Here is a 21,826-nt window from a genome sequence, read left to right on the forward strand (position 1 = left end):
GCATAACTGATCATAGATTGCAGCCAGGTGGGCAAGGTGCACACGCACATCGAATGGATTTAAAATAGTATGTGTTGCATTTTTTACTTTTGATCTCATTGAGCGCCTCATCCTTGTCTCACGGATGCTAATGGCAAAACTCCTATTGACTTTAATTGGAAACATCTTCCCTGGAACACCTGTGTGTGTGTGTCCAGTCCAGTAAATTCACAGGTTTGTAGTAATTGGAGCACAGGGGATCTAGCAAGCACTGTTTATAGTGCAGCAGTTGCAACATGCAGTACTACTGAAGAAAGCACAATAACCAGAGACCATTCTGTTTATCTGTTAGTTCTGGGCCTCTGATCTTTAATATTTAGGACTCTCTTCATGAAAATGGCAGGAGCTGAATTGCTCCTGCTGCAGAGTCCTCACGAGCTGTAATCCTGTTTTCTGATGTTCGCTCTTGTCCTTTTTCTTCCATCCAAGCCTTTTGCTTCCCTGGACTATCAAGTTGGTATTGTATAGAGCCTGGGTTCATTCAAAAAGAGAATGAAAGTACGGGGCTGTCATGGCAGTGCCCATTATATTTTCACTTGCAAAAAGGTGTCATGATTGCAGATCTCCTGCCAGCTCTTCCAAATTGAGTTTTTATATCATCTGATGTTCTCTTGAAAACAAAGGAATCCATTACCGATTGCTTCCCATGACACTCTTCCTGACACCAGGAGAAGACATAGCTTACGCCCAGGGAGGAAACAGCTTGAGGGAAAGTCCAATTTAAAAAAAAAAAAGGCACATATGGCAAAATATTTCAAAATCAATGTGTTTGTAGCTTTTATATTTAATATAGCTGGTACTGAACATTCAAACATTTTCCCTTCAATTTCCTTTGTATGTCTGATTTTGTATCTGTAAAAAGGTGTATGAAATATTGGTTACATTTACAACCAGAAGCAAAAGGAGCGGGAGATGGGAAGAATGGATGATCCTGTAGTTCTTCTTTCTTACTATTGTGGTAACACCTGGGAGCCCCAGTCATAGAATCATAGAATATGAGAGTTGGAAGGGACCTCAGGAGGTAGTCCAACCCCCTGCTCAAAGCAGGACCAATCCCCAATTTTTGCCCCAGATCCCTAAATGGCCCCCTCAAGGATTGAACTCACAACCCTGGGTTTAGCAGGCCAATGCTCAAACCACTGAGCTATCCCTCCCTCCCCCCCCCCCCCAGTCATGGACAAGGATCCCACAGTGCTAGGTGCTGTACAAATGCAGAACAAAAAGACAGTCCCTGCCCCAAAAATCTTGCAGTTGAGGCTCAAGACTGGAAGCAAAATTTATGTTCTATTCCCATCTCTGTCCCCGACTCACTGTATAATATGCACTTAAGAGTTGAACAGGCTCTCATTGAAATCAGTGTAACAATTCCTCGGGACTTAAATGGTGCAGGATCAAGCCCACAAACTTTGGGCCTCCATCCACCTATCTGTAAAATGTGGGTGATTATACTTCCTTACCACGTGGGGGTTCTGTGAGGCTAACAAGAAAAATTATTGCTCGTAAAGCACTTAGAGGTTTTCAAATGGGGGAGATGAGGCATAAATACAATGTCTCATGATTGTTTTGTTATTCTGTGAAAGACACATTGGCTCCTTTTATGTGCCAGTCGCATCTGATGTCTGAATCTATATATGGTTTCAAGCAGAGCTTTTAACATTTTGGAAAACCGCTAGGCTGATGTGATACTTCAGATTCTAAATACATTGGTTTATTTTTCAAAAGGTACAACTCCACTGCCAAGAAATTGTGTGTGTGAGTATCCCATGGAAATCAATACTTTGTGCACCCTCTCCAGGAGCTCTGAGCCTAATAAAGATTATTCCCTAAGGCAGCTGAGGGGCTGGCTATGTGTTAATTGGCGCTCGGTTAGACACTCAGCCAAAGGTACTGCTGTTTCCTAAATAGAATAGGACAAATATAGTAGGAATACGAGAACGTTATTTTTTAAGCTCCCTAAGATGTAAACCAAATTTGCAGGTTGTCAGGAGTCAGATATGCATTAAATTTGCATAAAGTTGGACACCTAACTAACAGAAAGTAGAGCCAGGTACAGCTGGCAGTGCAGCATTTTAAGCCCAGAAACTACAGGTCCCCTCAACGTGCAATGCTCCATTTTAGTGTGAGCATAAAGCCACTCACCTAGTTTCACAAACTGAACCAATGCGGGTTGCTCAGGATAAATTTGCCTAACAGTGCTGTTATTGTTTCCTTTTGCAGACACAAGTCACCAGGCTCGCTCTGTGTCCAGCAGACCTTACTACACGTTGCCCAACAGCAGCCATGAAAGGCGCTCTGTCCTCACCATCACGGAGCCCCCGCGTTTCCACTCCCAAGCCAAGGGCAAGAACGTCCGTCTGGATGCCCACTCCCGCAAGGCTACCCGGAGAAATAGCTTCTGCAATGGGGTCACTTTCACCAACCGGCCCATCCACCTCTATGAGAAGGTGCGGCTCAAGCTGGTGGCCGTGCACCATGGATGGAGCGGGGCACTTCGCTTTGGCTTCACCATCCATGACCCATCACAAATGAGCTCTGATGACATACCAAAGTATGCCTGCCCCGACTTGGTGACTCGACCTGGATTCTGGGCGAAAGCTTTGCCAGAGAGGTTTGCACTGAGGGACAATATCCTGGGATTCTGGGTCGACCGCCATGGGAGAGTCTTCTATAGTATTAACGATGAGGAGCCAATATTGTTTCACTGTGGTATTAAAGTCTCTGGGCCTCTCTGGGGGCTGATAGATGTCTATGGAATTACCCATGAAGTACAAATACTAGGTGAGTGTACTTTCTCTGCATGGGCTTATGCCTATGGATCGTGCTTTCTGTAAAGCCCGCTGCATCTTCATGGAGGAAGCAAACATGGCACATCTGACCTGATGCTCCTAAAAACAGGCTTACGCATGAACAATATGTGACTGGCACTGTGAACATTTCAGTATTGCCAGTAGCAGAGTTCCAGGGAGCTCCTTGATTCTTGGAAGATAGTGATGGGAAAGCTCTCATGAATCCTATACAGTCCATCCCCTTGCCAGTGTAATGTAGCTCCCTAAAGTATATTTTCCAGTACTCTGTCCACTCTGGTTCTAAACCTCTTGAGTAATGGCGTGTCCAACGTTTCTCTTGAGAAGCTCTTCCACAATCTAATAGATGTCCCTGCTTATGCTATAACATCTAACCCACCCCCCCACCACCCCCCAGTACCCAGCCTCAATTTCCATTGTGGTAGTTTAATCCCACCATCCGTAGATTTCACAGATTTTAAGGCCAGAAGTGACCATTATGACCACATAATCTGACCTTCTGCATAACACAGGGCAAAGAACCCTACCCTATAATTTCTGCAGCAAGCCCATAGCTTCTGTTTGAGCTATAGCTTCTCTTTTAGAAAGACATCCAGTCTCTAGTTAAAGACTTGAGATAATTCACTGCATCTCTAGGTAAATTGTTCCTATGGTTAATTAACCTGATAGTTAAGATGCACTGTTTTATTTTTAGTCTAGCTGCAGCTTCCAACCACTGAATCTTCTTGTTCCTTCTTCTGTTAGATTAGCATTCTCTACAATCAAAAATCTCTTCCTCATCTAGAAAAGGAGTACTTGTGGCACCTTAGAGACTAACCAATTTATTTGAGCATAAGCTTTCGTGAGCTACAGCTCACTTCATCGGATTGGTTAGTCTCTAAGGTGCCACAAGTACTCCTTTTCTTTTTGCGAATACAGACTAACACGGCTGTTACTCTGAAACCTTCCTCATCTGGGTACTCGTAGAATGTAATCAAGTCACCTCTACACCGTCACTCGGATAAACTAAATATATTAAGCTTCTTTAGTCTCTTGCGATAAGGCATGTTTTTCAGACCTCGAATCATTCTTGTAGCTCTTTTCTGAAACATTTTCTAATTTTTAAATACTTTTTTTGAAGTATGAACATCAGAAATGGACACAGTATTCCCACAGATGCAATGTACTGGGAGCTCATGTTCAGTTGGTTATCTGCCATGACCCCTAAGTCCTTTTCAGATTCTCTGCTTTCTGGAATACAGCCCCCATCTTATCAGGGTTACCCACATTCTTTGTTCCTACGTGTCTCACCTTGCATCTGGCTGTGTTGTATTCATTCTTTGTGCCACACCAAACAATTGTATTTCCTCTGTGGAGTATAGACCTTTACAAATATATATTGATGGTGATCATGTTCCTTAGTAAACAGTCAACCTCTAGTCCGGTAAAACACACACAGTTTTATTCATCTTTCCTTCAACTCCTTTAAACTTTCATTTACTGTCTGTGTGTGTTCAGATAGGCCTTAAAGAGGGGCTTTTTATAATGAGAAGAATTGAGGAGAAAAACACTTAAACCCAAAGCAAATCCCTCTGTCCAGTCCCTCTCTGCTCCCTTTCCCAATGTGCAGAGACCAAATGAGCAGAAGGGACAGATTATTTCAGACAACTTGGCAGTGAAGTCACAATACTGTGCTTAGGCCGTCATCAGTTTTTGCCATATTAATAAATGGTCATGAATTATAAACTCCATGCTGCATTCTACAGCACCTTTAGTGTGAGGATCTCAAAACATTGCATGTAACCTCCAAGCCCGTGAGAGGTAGTAATTCCTATTTTACAAAGGAGGAAACGGAGGCACAGAAATGAAGGGCCTGAATTTCAGAGGTGCTGATCAGCCCCTGCTACAAGTGAAACTTGGTTTTCCCACCATCATCGAGTGAGTCAGGGCCAGAACTGAGACCGTTGCTTAGTGGCCTGCCTTTCTAAGATCCTGAATGTCTAGAGCCCCCATCGACTTCAAGAAGATTTGGGGGGCACTAGGCACTTTTGAAGATCAGGCAAAGGAGTCCTGATTCCCGGTCCTTTGTTCTGTCCACTACACCACTGCAGGATGGAACTGGTGAACAAAAATACTATGATAAGAGTAAAGGGTTTTGTTTTTCTAACTAGAACTACCCCTGACAATTTAAAAAGCAACAAGGACAATGAGGAAAAAAAACCAGTCAGTGGTTAAATAGATTTGTTGTCCAATACAATATTAGAGTGCTACAGTGGATAGTAGCTACAACTAAGGGATAAGTGAAGAATAATACTTAACAAGTTTCAGGCAATGAGAGCACGCAGTAGCACTGTAAAGTGCTGTTTATAGTTTAGCGTTATTTGCTGTAATATAGTAAGTACCATAGCAAAAAGGATCTCTGTCATCGCTGATTATCTGATGGACTAATCACTTCGGCCAAATCTAAAATATTTTATGATCTTGATATGTCAGAGGCACCTTCTTAGAAAAATAAAAGCTGTGGATATTCAGATTAAATCAACTGATCAGTAGGGAAGCGGTATGTGGTGGGGAAGGAGGTTATATGTAGATTTTAATTGGGCTTCAATTCTGGTGCATGCTAGGTTGAAATACGACCCCAAAATTCACTTGAATCTTGAATGCCTTTTTTCAAAAAACCCACAAACGTTACATGCATCGCTTCTATGGAGCTTCATTTAATATTCTGCTTAAAACAAGCAAATCCTCTTTTGCAGTCGCATCCGCTGAGTGACAAAACTCAAAAGCCAAAATCTTAAAACCCCAATCGGAAGTCACAGGTGAACACAGTGACTTGGTTAGGGTCAGCTTTTTGGTACCACGTGTCAGGGTGGGATATTTTGCGCTATTGCAGATAGTCAAGCAGCACGTGGGAAACATGCACTTTTTATGTTAATGTTCTTAGAACACTTAGCTGGCAGATTACATCACATGCAATACCAACATGCCCAGTGCTTTGTAAACGTATGGTAACGGTCTTGTTTACACGGGCAAAGATAAGTCCGCTCTGGTTTGCAAACACAGCCTGTGAGCTGTAAGTCTTGGTAGGCTGACTGAGCCAAAAGTTAGATCACCTGTAATACAGGAGGACAGAAGGCTATGTCAAGAGAAACACGACCTTAAATCTCTTGTCTCAATGGAAGAGTTTAGTGGGGGGAGGGAGGAGGAAAGGAAGGGACCCAAAGCTTAGAAAAGGTTTCCAAACTCTTAGAAAGAAAATGACAACACTGCTGTCCCCTGGCTGATAAGCGTGGAAGCTGGCCTCTCTTGTGTTTAGGTGCTGTGCTGTCTAAAAAACCCCTTGATAGCACTGGAATGTAACGTGAGAGGCTCTAAGTGGCCCTCATAGGAGATAAAATATATAAACTGCAGCCTCAGACACAGGGGCTGGGGAAGGGGAATAGGACACGCTTGGAGGATGAGTCATAGCATTTCACTGGACCACTACAATTGGGTGTCTGAAACAGGAACAGAGGAAGCCTGATTCAATTGACTTTGTCTCTTCAGTCACCGATGTACCCTGTTCCAAAGCAGCATCCTATTTCACTCCAGTGCAACATAACCGAGCACACACAAAATAAATATTTTTGTTTTCCTGGCCTAGTGTAATAAAGCGAAACCCACTAGTGAGATGTGCTGCAAGACACAATGAGCAAATAAACGGAAGGGATAATAAAAATTTTACTGGGACCCTGTATGGATGAACATTGAGTACAAACCAGTCATGGACTGGCTAAGAACCAGAATTGGGACTGTAAAGAGAAGTTAAAAATCAAATTTCTAAAGGAAATGCAAGCTTGGAACTAAATGTTTCAGATGCCAAAGGGACAATTGTAAGAAGTTTTTTTTTATTCCAGTCTTACTTGTCAGCTTGGTTTGCATACTACAGTGTTTCTTTGGTTTGGCTCTTTTGATCTGTTCACTAGGCATGCCAGTCTCACTGGAGTTCCATTCTAAAACTCCAGGAATGGGGAAAGCTGGGAATGTAGCCCAAATATAGCAGCACTGTAGCTCCTGCACAGAATGAATCCTTCAGTGTTGGTATCATGAAGCTCTGAAGTGTCCTTCATCCTGTATCTGAGCTCTACTTATCGCCAGATTCCCTGTCCTTTCTGGAAGTAGCTGGTCCAGCCATTAAGATTACGCTTGGGGCTTTGCTGCTTGGCCACTCGAAGAAATCATGCATCTAAGCCGAGGCATCCTGTCCTTTCCAACCACTGAACTGGCTCGTGTGTTTTGCCTTCTTTGGTAAAAACCCAATAGATCTTCTCCCATAAGTAGCAGATAGCACGGATGATGCTGGTGCTTTTCCATCTTTGAGAATGAATTGAATCATGGTTTGCTCACTCTGTCTTGATGTCTTATGCATTGTATTTAGTCTGGGTTTTAATATAATTGCCTAAGAAGTAAATATATACACAGGCAGCAGGGAGTTGCATGTGGCTGAAGTGCACATTCAGTTTCTGAGACTAGAGCTTCCATGATTTCACCCTGCTTTGTAAGAGGACTTTTTAAAAATCAAAATAATTTCCTCCCTTTTAAAGTATATATATTAGTTATAGCTTTCATGACCAGCTCTTGACAGGAATCAATGCACAATATCAACTTTGAACATGATCTTGGTCTTAATGTTTCTGGGTCATAAACATCTGTTATAGTTAGTCTCTTGATAAGACTGTAGCAAATGGGAAGTGGTCCTCTGACAGAGCCTGTGATTTGCTCATGTGTTTCAAAGCACAGTGACCTCTTTGTTAAAGCAAACACATTTCTTTTTTAAAAAAAAAATACTTTTTGGGGGGTAATTTGTCTGCGTTCACATGTATTTTTCATAGTTATGAAATGGACTGTAAAATTAATGTATTATGCTTGCATTACCTTTCCCATCACCCTTATGTGAATACGGGGTGGGGAGGAGGGAAGTTTGGGATGCAGGAGGCGCGGGGGGATTGGGACATTTCTCATTAAAGCAGACAGAACTGGAGAATTATATTTTATGGAGTAGTTTCAAGCCTTTATACCCCCCCTTATCGCAGCTGCCTGTCTTTTCACTGTGTCACCCTGTTTTTACCAGTGTAAGCACTTTCCACTTCAATTAATAAGGTTTATAGCACTTGCTACTCTTGAGATAACCCAGGGATGCAGCCATGCAGCTGACATCTGATTTCCATCATTGGTGGTGGTTGCAGATAAGTTTCTCTAACGTACTCCATCAAAAATCAGTGGCTGAACACCATTCACTTTCTCATTGATGGTCAGTGAGCAGAGGCCTGCAGGAGAGCTAAATATAGCTGACCTGTAGGGGAGGGTGAGTGTGGGGGGGAAATACTTGAATCTAATGCAGCTTGTTCTCATAATTGTCTCACAGATAGCATGTTTGCAGAGACCATGACCTCCGCCCACCTCAGTAGTGCACGATTGAGCACTTGCCTTCCTCAGAGCAGTCACGATTCCGCCAACTTCAATAACAACGAACTGGAGAACAACCAAGTGGTGGCCAAAATTGCTAACCTAAATTTGAGTCGGGTGCCGGGGCTTTCAGTGGATAACCACATAATCCCCTGTTGCCCAAACAGGCGGCAGCGTGCCCAGGGTGTGCCTGCCTTTCTGGATACAGATCTGCGTTTCCACCCCACCCGCGGGCCTGATGTTACCTTTTCTCAGGACCGCATGGTGGCGTGCACCAATTGGCAAGAAAGCAATAGGACTTTGGTGTTTTCTGACCGGCCTTTGCACATTGGTGAAAGCCTCTTTGTGGAAATAGGACTCCTAGGGTTGCCATATCATGGGGCCCTTTCGTTTGGCATCACTTCTTGTGATCCAGGTACTTTACGGACAACTGAGCTCCCAGCGGATCCGGACTTTCTCTTGGACCGCAAGGAGTACTGGGTGGTTTACCGAGCATTCCCAGTCTTCAGCAGTGGCGACATCCTCAGCTTCATGGTCTTGCCAAATGGAGAAGTGCACCATGGGATGAATGGAGTCAGCCGAGGGATGCTTATGTGCGTGGACACCTCACAATCTCTCTGGGTGTTTTTCACAATCCATGGTGTAATCAACCAGCTCAAAATATTAGGTAAGTGCAGCCTAAAAGTAATGTGAAGGGACGTGTGTCTTGTGAAATTTCACCAGATTGTGAGCCTTTCACAATCACTGGTGACATTGGCTTCGATAGCAATGCTCCTGTGAGGAGGAGAGCACCACTGAATAAGCAGCTCACAATCTGGTCCCTAGTTAGGGTGGTCAGCGCTATCAAGCATGTAATAAGATGGGTTCTTGTGTTTATAAATAGAAAGAAATAACACAGGTATATCCTTCACATGTAAGGCCATTGGATGAGACTTATGGTATTGCATGGGCTAATGCTAAGCTCTTTTGTATTTTAATACTTTTCACAAGAGAATCTTTATGAACCTACTAGTCCTGCCAATGGGTATTGAACTCTGAACTCACTGGCACAGATTATTTTTATAAATCAACAGTGGTTTTAATGTACATCACACTGTTAGATGGTATCTCCCCAAACACTGCAGTAACTCATTGTCAGACGTCACACTTTAGACCATTGCTATAGAATACATCTGTGCTCTTTAAAAAGGAAAGAGTGCTTTGGAGGTCACATCTTTCTGCTCCATCTAGAAGCAATTCGCTCAGTTAAATTGAGGCTCTCTGTCAGCACTGCAAACTTGCTCTTTCCTCTGCACATTTAACTCTGCTATTTCTTCTATGTGCCCTGGGCAATCAACAGCAATTCTTTGGCTGGAACTTTAAGTGGCAGTTTCAGTTTGGATGCATGAGGCAGAAAAAAATGACTGCAGCTTATTATTCTCTAGCTAGAGCAGGTGCCTCTAAGGGTATGTCTACACTGTACTCTTAGCCTGTGCTCCCACGTGTGTTTTTGCCCACCCCCACCATCCAGACATAAAATCTTGAAGCATGTGTTTGTTTATGTTTTGAACCCTGCTTGCTTGCAAGGCTGTGGGGTGGGTTAAAGCCCAAGCTGTACTTTAGTTTGGGCTGGAACCCACCCACTTTGCAGTAAAGATTCAGGCAAGATCACTTGAGTGCTGATAGTCCTCCAAGAGACCCTTCCCACTGTTCCCTTTGTGAGACAGACAGGTTCTCCTGTAATTGACAGAGTTAACTAGGAAAGAATCCTAGAGCATCTCAGCACAAGCACCCTGAGATATGCCCCTAAACAGACTCGAGCCAGTGAAGACATAGTTTGGACACAGTAACGGGGTAAGGCTTTGAGTGAGGATGCTCAAATTATGGCTAGGCGAACCTGAGTGTAAGCCACACAGAACTAGGTGTCAATCACTCAGGCTAGCAGGGCAGTGTAGACATACCCTAAAACGTCACCATGACTTCATTTGTTATTTCTGATTTACACCAGCTTGTATGTAAAGAGAATCAAGCCTTGTCTCTAAGTAAATATTACGGTTGTAAAAAATGTTATATGCATTTTTAGTAACCCAAGTGCTCAGTTTCACCCTCAGATATATATGTGCACGCAACTTTTGGTAGCTTCACTGGGAATGATCTGTGAGCACAGAATTTGGCCTGTAAATACTCCGCTTAGAAGCACAGAATAGTCAGTTGCACAGGACCTCAAGTGAGTCATTATCAGGACATGGTTAATTTCAGTTCTCTACAGTATCTGATGGAGAATTCTCAAACTTTTCTTCCATTGACATGATGCAAAATGTTCCTAGCTGAACAGCAATATCCCTTGTTGCCCTAAGCAGACTAATTATTTTAAAATTAAGTGGAAATAACATATCCCAGTGGCTCCATGTATTGGACGGCACTTTGATTATTATCCTAAAGCACCTTCCATTTAAAGGTCTCATAGCTATAGCTCTTTAAACTTTTGCTTAGTCTGTGTTGGATGTAGCTTTAAATATTTTCCTCTCAACTCCTAAGTTGATGAGGCTGGCTGCCTTTGCAAAAATAGGTTGATTTCTGGCAACCAACCACTGGCTGCTTAGTTGTCTTTGCTTGAAAAGATGTTCAACTTAAAGTAAATAGGGAGATAATCGCAGCCTCCTGTCTCAGACAGGTGTTCCTAGTCAGATCAGGAGGGTAGCAGACAGGCTGAATGAACTGGGAACAAGCACTGTCCTCAGCAGCATGTCCAGCACACTCTAGTCCAAGACAGAGGTTCATCTTTTAAATAAATAAAATTAGAATTGCTAAGTAATAACCCTGAACTCGGAAACTGAGTTTATTTCTTTACAAAGCATGATCTACCGCATAGCGAAGCAGAGATGCTGCTGGTCGAGTTATTTAGCACTGATGATGCTTGGGAGGTCCATTCCACCTGTAACTGACTGAATTCGGTTGTACTTGCAGGCACTGTCCAGTCCAGTCCTGGGACTACCTCTCCCTCAGGATCCCCTGGAGGCTCACAGTATGACAGTGACTCAGATATGGCCTTCAGCGTGAATAGGTCCTCATCTGCTTCAGAGTCATCACTAGGTAAGGGAGGCCTTTGTGGTGCGCCCCTGCAGCTTGGAAGACGCATAGTCATTGTCCTGGTCAGGAAACAAACAAGAAAAACCCAGCAGGTTGTCTTGTCTACCTTAGTTAGAATTGTTGCTCGCTGGTGTAATACTCATTAGTGCTAATGTGTGACAGCCTAGAGGGTAATAAAGGGATAAGGGCAAGATTCTGAGACCATGTACAAAATAGCAGGAACATGTATTTTCAGGACAGTGCAGTTCAGTGGAACTGGGAGCCAGGAAGTTCTGATCCCAGATCTCCAGTATGTTTTCTGTGGCCCCAAAAACCATTTAAATTCTTCTGGTTTTCTCTACTATGTACAGAAATACTTCTTGTCCACCTCCCAGGGTGAGGATCAGTCACTGTGTGGCTAGCACTTTCCACCTTGAAAACACTGCGCAAAGTGCTATTGTCTTAAGCTCAGGCAGATTCCCAAGAACTTCTCACCCTGTAATACAACTAGCAAATACTTGTAGCTCGAAGTACAGTGCTGCATTCCCAGCCAGAAATGCCACCATGACAATACGTCTCATCGCTTCATGAGAGTTGACTCTTAGCCACATTCCTTTGAGAGAGTAGGGCCTTCTGAAAGACTCAGGGTGCTGTACACCAACCCAGATATACAATTCTGTAAAGGTGATGCTTCACTCTTAAGGGCAAGGTAAACATGCAGCTGTTTAAAATTCATGGCAGGCTGTGAATGGACACGCACCATGTGCTTGTAACCAGATGTGTAAACCAGAATCTCTTATTTGAACACGTAATACAGGGCTCATACAATAGGATTTAAGGATGGAGGTTGAGGGAAATACCTAGGAAAAATGATTAAAGTGGGTGTGTGGCTAATAATACAGTATAACTATCAAACCCTCTGATTTGATCCATTCTTGCTGTTGAGTAACATTTCCCTTTCTCCCGCCCTCTCCTTTGCAGTGACTGCTCCAAGTTCCCCTCTGAGTCCCCCCGTCTCTCCCGTCTTTCCCCCTCCAGAGGCCTCAAGCAGCAAGAACGGGGAGTGCACTGTCTGCTTCGACTGTGAAGTGGACACTGTGATCTACACCTGCGGACACATGTGCCTGTGCAACACCTGTGGTCTTAAGCTGAAGAAGCAACTCAATGCCTGCTGCCCAATCTGCCGACGGGTCATCAAAGATGTTATTAAAATATACCGCCCTTGACCTCGCCCTCCCTCAGGGCGTGGGAGGAAAGAACTCTGCTAGCAGTAACCATGCCTTTCGATCCCTGCTTATGGGTTATCATGCTGGTCGGTCGTTACCCAGTGGCTCACTGTCTGTATTTCCATATTTGACTGGTAGAACAAATCAGGGATATAACTGAGCTGAGGAGCTCTCTGGTCTGAATGGGGCCTGAAGCTAAGGCTTCCAAGTAGGCAAGGCTTCAAAAAGATGCTGCTCTATGAAGCCAGCCAGCAAATTGCTGGTGTGGACCCATGCCAACTGCAAAAGAGAAATTTCTTGTGCAATGGCTTTTGTTTTTGTTTTTTTGGAAGGGTGCTGGTGTGGGGAGGGAGTTTATTAATCTTTGTGGTGTCTCCTGGGTCAGGAGCTCCTGCTTTCACACCCAGGGAGTGAAAACTTAAACTGCCACTGTACTTGCTGGGGATAGTGCTTGTCCAGACAGCACCATGTGATGGAACAGAGTCAGAATCAGCCCTAGGATAGTAGCTAAAGGTGGAACTGAATGCTTTTTTATATCATAAAAAGAATAAAAATATTAAATCCCAAATCAGGGACTGAATATAGGTGTAGGCTACGAATTACACTTCAGAACGAAGTAGTTGAGAAATCAGGTCCCCGTTTACTTACCCCAAGACCTGAACTCTGTAGTGTCAACAGCTGTACCAGGATAATGAATGCCCAAAGCAGTCTGAGGTGTCTGTATTGTCACTAGCTCTTGCCGTGGGAACGCAAAACCCTGAGCTTGTGTATATGTAAAGCACCTTTTGCATTCACCTTCTTAAAGGAATTGGGAGGGGAATGCAGGAAGGAGGACTAAGTGCATATTAGGAGCAAAGCATCCAACTTTCTAAGACTCAATATAGCAGTAGACTGGCTGAGGCCAGACCTTGGTACTAGCAAGGGGAGAAAGTAATACAATCTATTTTAGATCCTTATACAGTCAAAGCAACTGTAGTAATTTAGTTAATAGGCCTTTAAATGTATTTACTGGAGTTATTTTCACAATAGTCTGTTACCACCTGGCCTTCGATCACGAGAGAGAGAGAGACACACCAAGCTACATTATCTAAGCCTAAAGGAAAGGAAATGAGCAGGTAGCTAGTGTATGCAGCTAACGCAGTTTGCACAAGAGGGAGAGAAAGCTATAATATTCCTGTAATTGTAAAATGTTTTATATAAAATAGATTGCATTGCTCTTCCCTATAAAACAGTATCTTCATGGGTCATCTAACAGCTGCTAAGCATGCAAAGTCATTTGTGACTTTAAGTCCCTTTTAACCCCTTCTTTGCAGCCTACACCTTAGCATGATACTTACATCTTTCCTCACTGGTAGCAAAATGTCTTACAGAAACCTCGTGGAGCTGAAGTCACTAAATGCAGTGGAGGCTGTAAGCTATTGTACCTAGGCATCTGTGAGCAGTAACAGCAAGGCTGTACTCTCACCAGAGAGGCTGACAGTGCAACATTCAGTATTTCGAAGTTCCAGAAAGTTTCCCTTTTGTCCTTAAAAAGTGTTGTGTAAAAGTACAATTTAATTCGCATTGTTCTCTGCTCAAGGTTTTATCCACAAAGCGTGCAACGGGCTAGGCTGTCTCTGCCCTGGCAGGAAATCCTGTTATTTTAGTGAGCAATTCAGGGCATCTAATTGAGATTAACAAGCATCTCACTTGGCATTACCTCCTGAAAACCAGATTGAAGGCTATTATTACATGCTGAGATTTAAAAGGTAAATGGATTTCAGTTTTCATTTTAGACAGCTACAAACTACGGAAGTCTGCCTGGGATGTAAAACCTGCTACGACAACGAAGTGAGGTGAGGTAGGTGTAGCTCTACTTACTTCGTGTTGGCTCTGTCTTTTGTACCCCAGAATGGACACATCTGTATGCCCACCTCTGCTTTCTCTTAGTCAGATCATAGAAAAAGCCTGGGGGTGACTTTTTTACTCAGCTCTGTGCTAACAGCAGCCAAGCTCATGTTCACACGGAAGTGATGAGGACGCGGTCATGATGGCCGAGATGGAAATGAGGCATGTCTGATCCCAGCATAGCGATCCTTGACAGCCCTGTTGTGTAACAGCTGCTTTCTCAGGAGAGGTGCATTTATCAGTCTAGAAATGAAAACAGAACAGTCATATGCACCACAGGGCTAGAGTTGCTGAACCATGAGAAGCCATTTGAGGTTGTTTATTTCTTTGGGTCGCCGCCTCTGGCGCTGGGCCCTCTGGCCTGGTTTCATTCCGCCTTCACTTTGTTGTGCTCAGTCTTTGGCTGTTCTTGCCCGGGATGCTTTAATTGTAGCGCTTCACAGTTGAGTGGCATCAGGAAACTTGCTTTGATCTGCCCAGCTCATGCTTTGGAAGCTGGTGGTGGAATAAAAGAGCTCAAATGGAGATTGATCCCTTTGAAGCATTTCTCATTATGTAACAGGTAACCCTAATCTAAGTGTCCTCCTTCCCCTTTGGGGTTTTCCCTGATGTGCAGCTCTTGAAGTACCTAAACAGGAGGAAAACTCTTTTCTTGAAGAATATTAGAGTAGCAGTTGCAGCCTTAGCTCAGATCTCATGCACTGCATTTCTAAATAGCACCCTGGCTGACCTGACTTGAGATTTCTAAAGGGGATTCATTAGGTGGATGCTGGCTACTTGGGGTCTCACCATGCTGCACAATAAACATAACAAACCAACGGCACCCCATAAACTATCAACCAACTGCAAAACTTCAGCCTAAAGACAGGAGCAGATCTAGACCTGGTGTGAACCATCACAGCTTTGGAGGGACTGAGCTAATGACAATCTAACAACAGCTGAAGTCCTGCCGCTCCCTTGGCACATCACATTAAACTTTGCATCAGAGGACAGCAACTGCATTGCCTCTTGTAGCGGCTTCCAAGTTCTTGTATCAGCAGTTGAGCATGGATTTTCTGTGTTTTGCAGCACAAATGAATCCTTGAACCCCACAGTAGGGGGGAAAAAAAAAAGGTTTGGCTTTGGATTTAGTATTCTACTCTCTCGGTATGCTAATGAGCACTAGTTCAGCAGATGTGAGATAGAAAAGTTTCTGGCCAAAGATAGGCCAAATGCATTAGACTCCACCTTAGGAGCACTGAATACCAGTAGTTGGGGTGGATTCTGAAGTCTCTGGATTTGGAAGATCTTAATGGGAGATTGCAAGTCACTATTTTGATGTCTTAAGCCCAGTGGTAGAATACCCCCTTCACAGTCCAACAGTTAGGGCCAGGATATTGTCCCTGGGAGCTGCTCTCTCTGATTGTGGGTTAGTGGTAGGGAAGAGGATACTTACCAGACCTTGGCATGTCTGGTTCAACTGGTCTCCAGTTGCAGAATCCCAGATTCCAAGCCCCGTCACTGCTGCTCTTGAGAAAAGAGGGAAATAGCATGCTGCTTATGCGCACAGAACACAGGATGGCTGTAAATCAAACTCAATGGAATTCCTTGGGAATCTGCCCTTTCAGCAACTAGATCAGGGAGGGCCTGATCCCTGTTTAAAAATCACAGCCTCAACAAAGACAGGACGAGGGAGAGACGGAGACTTGCATGGATTTGGGCCAGATCTTTAGTTGGTGTAAACTGTCATGGCTCCATTAAGTCAATGGCACTATGACAGTTTACACCAGCTGAAGATCTGGCCCCACTGACTTTAAAAACTGCGTGTATTATGTTTGTCATAGTGCTTTGGCTCAGTATGATAGAACCAAGATGTAGCCTAGGGCTGCTAACCCAGCCACCTCCGTTGCGTGTTATAATTTGGCAAAATGGTGCAAAACACAACTGAGCATTCCCTGCTTTGCTGTTTCCCAAGTGGCTCTCCCAAACCTATTCCTTAATTCACTCATCCCAGTGTCCATCCTACTGCCTTGGCCCCTGCCACCAGCAGTGTTTTTGGCATACATCTTTTTCAGATGATAGGTCAATGCAGGGGACAGAGCTGGGAAGAGAAAATGTTGCACAGGTTTAAATTCCCAGAATAGCAGCTGCAAACCGATTTCCAAAAGGGCAGCATCCAGCAAAGACATAGAGGCTCGTTCATTCAGGGTAATTAAGCTAGTTTAATGTCCAGAGTGTGGCTGTGCCGTGGATTGTGAAATGAGCATTAGTGGACGTGTATTCCTACCGATTCCAGTTGGTTGAGGATTTTCCAAAGGAGATCCCAAGAGGCCTCTAAGATTCCCAGGAAAAAGGTGGCCTCATAGGAATTTAATTGTTTGTACTTGTATTGCTATATATATTTTTTAGTCTGATATGATTTGTACAGAAGATCTGTTTGTGCCTTATAAGGGTGTCTGTGCACTTTTTATCCTTTTTAAAGCAACTTTAAAAAATTTGAAAAAAATTAACATGGATCAATGGTAATTTTATAGAATTTTGTGTTCACTGAAAATCCTGCTTTTTTGATATTGGAGTGAAAATTGTTTCTATGGATTCCCCCCTCCCACCTTGGTTAAAAAAAAGCAGCATTTTTATTTTCCCAATTTCTAAAACAGTTAATCTTGTATCGTTACTTTTAAAGCAGATTGTTGGGGGCGGGGGGAAAGGGGCACGGGGAGGGGTTTGCACTTCTCCATGTCTATATTCTATAGCATAGTGTTCTGTGCTGTGTGTTTTATTTTTGTCTGTTTACCTGTTTTACATTAATATAATTTTACCTGATTATGAAACAAATAAAACACTGTCTTGTACAAGTTCTCCCCGGCTTTTAAGAATGTTTAACTCACCATTTTTTTTTTTTAAACTGCTGTTTTGGTCAAGAGGCAGGGCTACCTCTCCAGCTTATATAAAGTGGCGCTGCTCCATTGAAGTAAAAAAACCCGTACTTATTTACACCAGCTGAGGCTCTTGTCTTCTCTATTGTGTATATACACACACAGGAGACGTATGGGACCATGGTCTTGTTTCAGCTGCAGCCACATGGTTCCCATTAAGAGTGAGACCCCGACATATGCATGCAGAGGTCTAATTTGGTCATAAGACTGTGACCCAAGAGTGGGTTCAACAACATTTAAAAATGAAAAGCTAATAATAAATGGCAGGGAGGTGCTTCAACGGCAGAGTATCTACAACTAGGCAGTGCATGCAGCAGAACCAGCCTGCATGGGCCAGACTAAGCGAGCAAATAGTTCTCCCACCTCTGACTTCCATGGAAGGGTGAAGAGCTTCTTGGCACACCACAGTTACTAAGTGTGGTAGTAACAGCCAGCTACCTACCTTCAAGGTGTACACCAGGCTTGGAGGACAGTTCTGTGTTCTAAAGCGGATCCAGCGTACGTTACATAAGGGGAGGCTTCAAGTGTTCACCATGCAGCCCAGCTCAGAAGGGCTGTAGCTCCACTCTTGCTTCCAAATACGTTGGGGAATTTGCAGCACTGGGAAGGAATCGGGCTCTGCACTGGAACACACGGGGGAGAGCAGACTGAGTAAAGGAGCTTGTGGTCCATTCCACCCACCACCCCCAACAAGGGTTGAACTTTAAGATACACATTTACCTAGGGATTTCCTTGGGCAGGTCTATTCTTCACCTAAAAAAGGACTAAGACCTGAGCTCACTCATTGAAGTCAATGGGAGTTTGGCCATTTCAGCATGAACAAGGGGAGGCCGGGCTGGAAAGGGGATGCAAGGGAATACTCCCAACGCAGGGGCCTTCCCTACTGAGAGCAGAGCTGATTATGTGGGCTCTGCTTCTCCTGCAGTTGTCCCCAGCAGACAGGGTGTGCTGAGGTCGGTAGAGGCATGGCTGGGATAGTTCTGGTGCTCCAGCTTGAAATCCCCAGCTGCCACCAGGCTACAGCAGGTCAGTTACTGGAGCCAGGGCAGCTCCAAGATGGGCAGGAAGGAGGATGACACAATCCTTGGAGGCACGGGCATTAACTTAGAGCAGACAAGTCCCAAGACAGTAAAACAGAGAGCCATGGCGCCTCTTCCCCCTTCCCCTCCCACCAAGCTTCCTGGTCTACTTCCTGCCTCCTTTGCACTGAACCCCTCACCCTCTCATGCAGTCATTGCACCTCACTCTCGTCCAGCATGACTGGAACATGTCTTTAGCCACACCCCAGACCTGCTACTGCCCTTTTATCATCAGCCCTCCTTTAGGAGGGCAGAGCCTGGGCATGAGCGAGATGGAGCCTACTGTTCACATCTGCCTCAAGCCATTCTGGATTGGTGTGTGCGACAGAGCCTAGCCAAGCTCCTAGTACTAGATCCACAAAGGGATTTAGGTGTCACTGTCAACCTCAAAACCAGGTCTCGGCGGCCGCCTAGCCCTGCAGGTGCCTATGTTTCCACCATTAGGCGGGGCAAAGCCACCTAAGTGCTGGCATCCCCTCAGCTCAGAGCAGTCATTGAAGCCAAAACCCCAGTGGCCTGTCCCACCCCTGCAAAGCAAGTGTCTATGAGGTAGGCAGGGACCGTGTAGTTTAAGATGAGCATGTCTACAGAAGCGGGCCTTGCATGAAAGAGCTGGGGCCCAGCAGGTTACAAAGTGAGAGGCTCGTGGTGAGGGGGTCTCACCTGTAATGTCTAATTAATTAAACAAAGGGGGACCTCATCAGCATGAGAGCCAGACCAATTCCCAGCAGCCTTCACTGCATAGTGCACTCTCCTGGCAGGTGGAGACCTGGGTTCAAGAGCTTGCTCCAAATCAGACAGAGCAGGGATTAAAACCTAGGGCTCTCCCATATCCCAGCAGAGGGGTTTGACCTCAGGGCTATGAGGTAGACTGGAATGGGTGTATGCACACCACCTACCCTGACCCAACCATTCCTGAGCTGCTCACCCCAGCTGTCTTCTAGGCATCCTCAGCGCATGCCTCCTGCATCAAGCCCTGCTGGCAAGATTTGGGGCGGGGGGGACAACCCCATCTGAGAGGCTCAGGCAGAAGCCAGGGCACTGAGCGACTTGTGCAAAGCCAGCTGACGCCACCATGTGCCCTGGCAGAAATCTAGGGGACTTGACCAGCAGAAACTTGGTACTTTTGGAGCTGCCGCGGTTATGGCACCTAAAGCCCTTAGATGCTAGCGCTTAGCGCACAGGAACAAATGTGCTTGTATCACTTGCTAGGTCACCCATGAAAACCCTATGAGCATTTTATGCACCAAACCAGCTTGTTCCTGTAGGAGCTGCTGAGCACCTGGGGTTAGCGTGGCTAGCACCAAATCAGTTAGCCATTTGACTGCCCCGCCTGCTCTATCTGGCACCAGAACACTGGCCGACCCACTGTGGGTGGGAGGTGAGGGGTGGGTGAAACCGAGTCACCGAAAGGCAGACCAAAACCCCTATGCTCTAGTTGTCTCCGCTATACTATGTCCCCAAGCCTTAGCTAACAACTTCTCCCAGCCCCATAGCCTTGCAAGGCTGCTGCTCGCTCACAAGCACATGACAATTCGGCCGCGGAAGGCGCAACATCCACCTTTGCTGGGCCCGATGCCTCATCACCAAGCCGCCGTGAGCCTCCTTGTGTGCGTTCACCAAGTGTTGCCTTCAGCCCCATGGCACAGCTCCTTGAGCAATCCTGAATCACCCCTGGCTTCATCCCCACACAGCCTCCACTGCGTCCCAAACCCGCCTCGTGCTCTGGTGTCATGCCCCTCCCCCAAGCGCTGAGGCGACACAGACAGGCTCCTTATCGCAAATTTTCCTGCTTTTAATTTAACACAGCAGGCTGATTTGTAAACTGTTTATGTTTTAATCTGTGGTCTGTTGGGTCCCACGAGCAGTCGAGTAACCTTAGGGGGTGGTTAAGCCAAGTGTAGAGGAATTCATTCATAACTCCGGTGAGACATACAGCTTGGGTGTACTGGTCTACGTCTAGCCTGAGGTAGCAGGGGCATTGAGCTAAAGCTACCCATGCCAAAGCAGGGCCATACTCTGAGCTGTCTAGCATCTTCCCAAGGCCTGACGTGTACTCTAATGGGCTAGCTCTGGGGCCAGCCCAGCTGCGTGAGATTGTCTGCGCCCTTTGTATAACGACTCCAAAAACCGCTAGTGTTGCATTGTCCCATCCCCCCTGTCCCCCCCGCCCCCGCTTTCTGGATTGGTAGTATGACTGCAAGCTGATGTGCAAAAGCAATTGTGTCCTGGACTCCAATTCATAGGCTAGTGGGTGTGTTGTGCCAGCCCCTTTGCCTGTGCCCTTCTGTACATGTGGGCATAGGTCCCCTCCAGCCTTATCTTTGAAACACTGTGCCCAGCAAGCCCTACTCCCAGCCCCCTATGAGAGTTTGAAGGAAGGCTAAAAATCTCAGAGGAAGGATAACTAGACTAAAAATGCTGGGGTTGGTGGGGGCATATCAAGGTACCTATATTTTAATTTAATAAGGCATCAATTTTTAATGGTGAGCACTGGAACAGCAACATAAATATAAAGGGAAGCGTAAACAAAGTGCTGGTGGTGTGGAAGAGGTGAACCTCTCCATGACCCTTAGGCATATGCAGAGACAGCAGATCAAGGAGCTGTGCACTAGCTACGCACCAACGTTCTCAGCCACTCCAGGACTGACTGAACGGGCATACCACTCCATTGCCACAGGTAATGCTCACCCAATTAGAGTCCAACCTTACCGGGTGTCTCCTCAAGCTAAAACTGATATAGAACTGGAGATCCAGGATATGTTACAGATGAGTGTAATCCGCCCCTCTGGAAGTGCATGGGCATCTTCAGTGGTTCTAGTTCCCAAACCAGATGGGGAAATACGTTTTTGCGTGGACTACCGTAAGCTAAATGCTGTAACTCGCCCAGACAACTATCCAATGCCACGCACAGATGAACTATTAGAGAAACTGGGACGGGCCCAGTTCATCTCTACCTTGGACTTTACTGGCAGGTACCGTTAGATGAATCTGCCAAGGAAAGGTCAGCCTTCACCATATATGTCGGGCTGTATGAATTTAATGTACTCCCTTTCGGGCTGCAGAATGCACCTGCCACCTTCCAAAGACTTGTAGATGGTTTCCTAGGGGGATTAGGAGAATATGCAGTTACCTACCTTGACGATATGGCCATATTTTTGGATTTCTGGGCAGAACAGCTGGAACAGCTACAAAAAGGTCTTCAAGCGCATAAGGGATGCAGGACTAACTGTTAAGGCTAGGAAGTGTCAAATAGGCCTAAACAGAGTGACTTACCTTAGACACCAGGTGGGTCAAGGAACTATCAACCCCCTACAGGCCAAAGTGGATGCTGTCCCAAAGTCAAAGAAACAGCTTCAATCCTTCTTAGGCTTGGCTGGTTATTACAGACGATTTGTACCGCA

General features: G+C 45.2%; 1 protein-coding gene across 5 annotated transcripts in view; it reads left to right on the forward strand.

Moving 5' to 3' along the window:
- The window catches only part of NEURL1B (neuralized E3 ubiquitin protein ligase 1B), a 212,151-nt gene extending 194,745 nt beyond the window's left edge, over positions 1–17,406 (forward strand). For 4 of the 5 annotated variants that reach the window (XM_048862625.2, XM_075131339.1, XM_048862626.2 and 1 more), the window contains exons 2-5: positions 2,257–2,817; positions 8,227–8,934; positions 11,214–11,339; positions 12,297–17,406. In XM_048862625.2, the coding sequence (XP_048718582.1) occupies positions 2,257–2,817; positions 8,227–8,934; positions 11,214–11,339; positions 12,297–12,541 (1,640 nt within the window). In that variant the 3' untranslated portion in view covers positions 12,542–17,406. Of the gene's footprint in view, positions 1–2,256; positions 2,818–8,226; positions 8,935–11,213; positions 11,340–12,296 lie in introns of those variants that run through there. The other variant, XM_048862628.2, reaches the window with a different exon arrangement.
- The last annotated feature ends 4,420 nt before the right edge of the window (positions 17,407–21,826 follow it).

This window comes from Caretta caretta, chromosome 8 (assembly GCF_965140235.1).
Source record: "Caretta caretta isolate rCarCar2 chromosome 8, rCarCar1.hap1, whole genome shotgun sequence".
NCBI classification, from domain to species: Eukaryota; Metazoa; Chordata; order Testudines; family Cheloniidae; genus Caretta; species Caretta caretta.